The 6,511-nt window shown below is 30.7% G+C and overlaps 1 protein-coding gene across 1 annotated transcript; it reads left to right on the top strand.

The window, feature by feature from the left end:
* Positions 1-1,246: 1,246 nt before the first annotated feature.
* LOC149486613 (uncharacterized) lies at positions 1,247-6,203 on the top strand. Its single transcript, XM_089698219.1, has 2 exons — positions 1,247-1,710; positions 6,122-6,203. Exon 1 carries the CDS (start codon positions 1,303-1,305, stop codon positions 1,696-1,698), a length of 396 nt encoding a protein of 131 aa, XP_089554345.1. The 5' UTR covers positions 1,247-1,302; the 3' UTR covers positions 1,699-1,710; positions 6,122-6,203.
* Positions 6,204-6,511: the final 308 nt, after the last annotated feature.

Genomic DNA, 6,511 nt, shown 5'->3' with positions numbered 1-6,511 from the left:
GTGTTAATCCAAGTTACCCTTTATATGTGTGCTAAATTTCATTGTAATCGGTTCAGTAGTTTTTACGTGAAAGAGTAACAAACATCCATACATCCATACATCCAAACAAACTTTCGCCTTTATAATATACTAGATTTCCACCCGCGGCTTCGCCCGCGTTTTCAAAGGAAAACCCGCATAGTTCCCGTTCCCGTGGGATTTCCGGGATAAAACCTATCCTATGTGTTAATCCAAGTTACCCTCTATATGTGTGCTAAATTTCATTGTAATCGGTTCAGTAGTTTTTACGTGAAAGAGTAACAAACATCCATACATCCATACATCCATACATCCATACATCTATACATCCTTACAAACTTTCGCCTTTATAATAGTATTAAGATTAAGATATTAGTTTTAAGTATTAAGATTTAAAATGATTATTATAGGCAAAGCACAGCCGCGCGTGTGCTGTCATTTTATTCCTCATGAAAAAAAAATCGGTTAAGTGCTTATCGGTCTCGTGATACTATTCGGATACATTAGTACTACGGTTCTTGTAATTAGTATTAGGTGCCCAAGAATTCTCTTTATATTTACAATGATAATCAAATATAAACTTACAATTAAAAAATATATATATATTTTTGTATCTTAAATATTAGTTTTACTTTCATAAGCTTTTTTAAGTGAATGTAATATCGAAAGATTCTGCTAATATTTAAAACATCAGGCAAAAAAAACGTTTCTTGTATGGAAGCCCCCTTAATATAATATATTTTTTTTGTTTGGTATTTGTTATTATAGCGGCAACAGGAATGCATATTCCCTGAAATTTTAAATTGTCTAAATATGGTTCAAGATATATATCATCGTGGTTAGAGACGGACGGCTAGACAGACAGACGGACAGCGAAGTTTCAGGTAGAGGGTACCATTTTACCCTTTTGGTGCGGAACCCTATAAACACTAAAGGCCAATGAAACAAAAGCGGAAATCGTTTGCATACACATAACATAGTTAAGCTTCTGATTAAAAATAAATAACTATTTCAAAGGTTATTTTTTTCTGATATTAATTTTGATTCATCCATTATATGAAATAGGAGGTGATTGAAAAGGTCTAAAACCTACAATAATTACTATTTGCTACGAATTTACGAACAAAACTAATCATAATCTCAATACTAATGTTTTGTATAGGGAATAAAAATGATATTTACGTCACCACAAACTTGTTTCTCGAGGCCAAACTATGATTCCAATGTATCATATTTAACAGACGCATCTCGAACCTCTTACCAAAACGTCGCTCTTTTACAAACATGAGTCAGTTAATCCAAATTGCCTTAACTGTGACGATACTGTTCACTGCTATCTCTTGTTGGGAGTACACAAAAGAAGAAGGTGTAAACTTTGGTTTTAAACGAGACCAGCAAATAAAAAATCCAAATCAACCATTAACTAAGCCTGTTCAATATGACTCAAATAAAGCAACGCAACTATTCGAGAAATTCATGAAAGATTACAATAAACAATACAAGGATGAAAACGAATACAAAATGCGTTACAACCTCTTCTTATCAAATATAAATTTTGTCAATGAATTCAACGCAGAGGGTAGGAGTTCAACGGTGGATATCAATATGTTTTCAGATTTGACTGAAAAAGAAATTGATGAGCTAACTGGAAATATTGATGAAGCTGAGGATGAAGCTTAATGTGGATACATGGTATGTACATTTATATTTTCTAATTTTACTCGTGTGAACTCATAAGTATCATTTGTTATTTTATTTAGGGGTATTAACTATCCATCTTTTAATGATATTATTCAATAAACACATAACTATACAATAATATAGTTACCAGAACATTTCTGTACAGTGCATGTTTTTTAAGAATAATTAATATGTATGTAGATATCAATACAATCATCTATTGGTCAGCTGTTTGTCTGTTTGTGCGTTATTCACGTCAGAACCACTGGACACATTTTGACAAAATTTATTTAAATTTTGACAGATTAAAGAAATATATATTGTACATAGATGGATAGGCTTTTCATGCGTATAACTTAAAAAGTAATTAGCGAACATATAAAATGTTCGCGAATTACTTTTTAAATGAGGATAGGTGTTTTAAAATTAAATAGTAGTTTCTAAAGGTTTTTTTTCTAAAATAATTAGTTTAATTAAATATACTAAGTCTGAATATGGCCATTTTTTCGATATTTACAGACGTACTTACAAAATTTTGTAGGGGTGAAAACTAGTGCTAGAATAACGTGTAAAGTATAATATAAATATAACGTCAAAACAGTTTGATATGAACGTTTATTGGACCTATAAATATTTAAGTACTTAAGCGGTCTTGAGCGTCGATTCCACTAGCGTCAAAGTCTTAAGACGTAAATCTTGACATTATAATGGAAGAGCTTTTTATGCGCCCGTTAATGCGCATAAACATCAATATTAATGTTCTATTAAAGGGCCCATTCGACGCTTTTCGCCTCTGTTATCGCTGTTCATATTTACATTTTGATACTACGGATAAGAGCCACTATTTGAGTGTAGTAAGCGATTGTTCCGATGCTTTTAGGCTTGTTGTTTTGCTATGCGGGTCAAGATTCTGAAGCGCGAATTCGTATTTCGTACATCTAATATTATAAACCCTGAACGCTTATGAGGATGAATAGATGTATATTGTAGGTATGTATATCATTATATTAAAAAATATATATGTTTGTTGCTATTTCACATGAAAACCACTAAACGTATTTTGACGATACTTGGCATAGAGAAATCTATACTAATATTATAAAGAGGAAAGGTTTGTATGTATGTATGTATGTATGTATGTATGGTTTTTACGCATAAACTACTGGACCGATCTTGATGAAATTTGGCACAGATAATCTTTAGACCCTGAGAAAGAACATAGGCTACCTTTTATTGCGAAATATGTACCACGGGCGAAGCCGGGGCGGACCGCTAGTATTCAATATTAGCGGTGAGTAAAGCATGAAGATACGGTTTTAAAGTGGTTAAAAATAATTAAATTACATTGTTAATTAAATGGAAAACAATTAATAACAATTTCATCTTATTTGTAAGTATTCCTATTGTAATAAATACGATTCTGAATAAGGATTTTATAAATGACTTTCGACAACAATGAGAAAACATAATTATGTCTTTTATTATTAGAAATTCAAAACCAATTAAATAACTTTGAAAAGCACGTTGCAAACATTTCAAATATAATTTCTTCAACACAATGGTTCCTACTTAATAAACGGTGTTACTTTGAGAAGCCTTACAAATTAACTTTTGGTTTCATAATAAAATTATATCTTTGGACGCATTTAAGAAGTTTTTCTTCAATACTTTATTTGAGGTATTGTTGCTAATTCTTTGATTTCCAATTTCACTCGGAAAACGGGATAAAGTGGTGATGAATCGCTTTTATTTATTTATTTACTAGATTTCCGCCTGCGGCTTCACCCGCGTTTTCAAAGGAAAACCCGCATAGTTCCCGTTCCCGTGGGATTTCCGGGATAAAACCTATCCTATGTGTTAATCCAAGTTACCCTCTATATGTGTGCTAAATTTCATTGTAATCGGTTCAGTAGTTTTTACGTGAAAGAGTAACAAACATCCATACATCCATACATCCATACTTACAAACTTTCGCCTTTATAATAGTATTAAGAAAGATTTATTTAATTAAGGTCAGCCAACAGTTGTTTACATCAACAGTTGTTTTATAAACGAAAAACATTTAATCCATAAATGTCACCTTAATAATAATTTTGGTGTGACATTTTACTTAATTTTCATTTCGCTGTTAACTTAACTATTCATTTTTTAGCTTGAATAAATAAACAACAGACCCATGATATGAATCGTTATGTAAATAATTATGAATTCAATAGCTGTATAGGAGACACAAACTAGTTCGCCGTATTTATTGTATTTAATAACTAATAATATTGTAGTGCCCATATTATAAACTATAAAATAGCTTTCAAGGTTAATAGTGACCTAACTGACAAGCTGATTAAATTAAATATGATTCCTATTCAATATTATTTTAATAAAAAAATATTGAAATATAATAATACCTAAATCACATCGCATAAAATAGCATAAAGCGAAATGTTTAGACTTTGACTATGTAAGTCAAAGTCTAAACCGTTAAATAAATCTTGTTAATAATCAGGTTAAAGAATTTTGCAGAGTATGCTCACGCGTTGTCGGCTTGGGTCGACATAAGGCAGCATAATGAATTAAATTAGGTCTCCTGATAACCTCTCACAATCTCGGTACGGAGATCCTGCAAGGGTTTAAGGTTCAGTGAAAGGGATAATGCGTTTTACTGTCACCTATAAAATGCTGCCATTCATTTATCACGCGATTTTCACAAGCCTATTATAGCAGCTTTATTAGCTGCGAATGTTTCACAGCTCAATACGTAAACATTTTTCCGTAAAACTTTTTTCGTGTACGCAGCATTAAGTGCTTTAGTTAGTGCTCTATAAATTGAGTGTTTGATGGAATTTCAAAATTAAAAAGCCTACTTTATATAAACAACATCAATCATTTAATTATAATTATTAGATACTTAAATACGATACGCTATGCAATATAATGTTGTAATAAAAACAGGGAATCGTCATGAATATTAATAACTTTTAATAAAAGCTAATACAATAAATACACTCGCCATTCCATTATTTCTCCCTTGGACTATTGGAGTATTTTAAATATTATTGAATTGTTTATTTAAATTTATAGACTGGGAACTGTGAAGAGTGTACAGTAACGAAAACTTGTTTGTACATAATAAAAGAAGAAGGAAATGAATTACTTACATCAAATTTAACTTCGTCTCGTCAATTAAGGAAGTGAAGTTAATAAATAAATATAAATAAAATAAACTTATTTAGAGTTTTACACTCACAAAATCAGTTTTTATTTTAATAAAATTCCTTATATTATTTTTAAGAAATGTCTTTGAATTTATTTTCTGATTACTTTCTGTTATAGAAAATTAGGAAAGCATAGCAAAGCTCCTAAGTTGCGTTTACGACAGAAGAGAAAACATCGTTTACAAGATGGTGTTTGTTCCCAATACATACCAATTGTGATGCCATTAAGCGAAATAAATATTGTCTTACAATACCAATCCATGTAATGCCCTAGGTAACAGGCGTGCTAAACCTTCTTATCTATGCCATTCTTTAGCTGCTACCGTAATGTTACGATACGTCCAAGATGTCGCGTTAGTCGCGCCGGTGGAGGCGAGCTTTTAAAAACCTTTTAACCGATTGTATCCAATATGTGATATTTGTGCTAGACAAATGTTCATTGTTCTCATAAAATTCTGCTAAGTTTTATGATATAACATTTAAACTTTATAGGAAGTAGTTAAGGCTGTGTTCTTTATAAATAGGTAAATAGGTAATCCAACGCGTAATGGCATGATATTAGCTTTGTATCAACATCAATTAGTTGGAAATTAAAGAGCAAATTGAGCAATTAGTGGTTAATCCTTTAAGTAATTGAATTAAGACATGTATTAAATGACTTCCGTTATGATGTGTTTATGTTGGCATTACATATACAATAACTGTTGTTAATAATGATGAAAAATTGGGTTTGAGCTGAAGATTATTATATACCTACATACTTCAATATTATATTATAAAAATACTTTAATAAAAAGGATAAAATATAAGTAAATTGCAGTCTGTATTCAGGTCATTAGACGTATACATTATTATCTTAAGTCCTAACGAAACAAACTGCTTTTGGCAGAGATCCTGCTTCTATCTGATTTGGATTTTCCTTAAAACACTTTAATGGTACTTATGACTGAACCAGATAAAATTCTTAGAATATTATGGAAAATGGTCTATTGTAATGCATGTTTGCGTTAGACAGAAAACGCCTAGCTACCTCACAGTGAAATAATTTTTCAAATCGGCCCGTAGTTCCTGAGATCAGCGCGTTCAAGCATACAGACTATTCAGCTATATAATATTAGTATAGATTTCAAAAGATTAGTATTGATTTGTAAAATATTTCGATCCTCAAAAATACATCATTTTCTTTTAACTCACCCTTCTCTTTTTTTCAGATTTCCTGTTTCTTCGTACGAATGTTGGCAAGTTCAGATTGTGACGTTTACTGATACTCAATAAATGTTTCTTTTTTTAATACCAAGTGTGTTTTCATTGTTTTATTCAATAAGTATTCAACCAACTCGTGGTTGTAAAAATAAATGAGTTATTTGAATATATTATTTTGCATAAATGCTATAAATGAATAATCTTTTGTGGATATAAAGAAGATAACCTGTTATTATATTAATATGAGGCGGAAGCTGCAAAGTGATTTTGTACTATGAAACAAGCAATTACACATAATATTATAAATATATAATGTATTCGGTTCTTCTTTAGTACTAAAACTGAGATAACCTTCTCTAGACCTGTTTTCACTATAAATCGAATTTAACATCTCTTTA

This window comes from Colias philodice, chromosome 8 (genome assembly GCF_061535455.1).
Source record: "Colias philodice isolate Cphi_HAF_F1 chromosome 8, ilColPhil1 Martin Lab GWU primary, whole genome shotgun sequence".
Lineage (NCBI taxonomy): Eukaryota > Metazoa > Arthropoda > Insecta > Lepidoptera > Pieridae > Colias > Colias philodice.
Note: the sequence above shows the minus strand (reverse complement) of the source record. Positions and strands in the feature narration are given on the sequence as shown.

What these genes read in the sequence shown, in the direction of transcription:
- LOC149486613 (XM_089698219.1), top strand. Translation starts at nt 1,303, where the DNA reads ATGAGTCAGTTAATCCAAATTGCCTTAACTGTGACGATACTGTTCACT.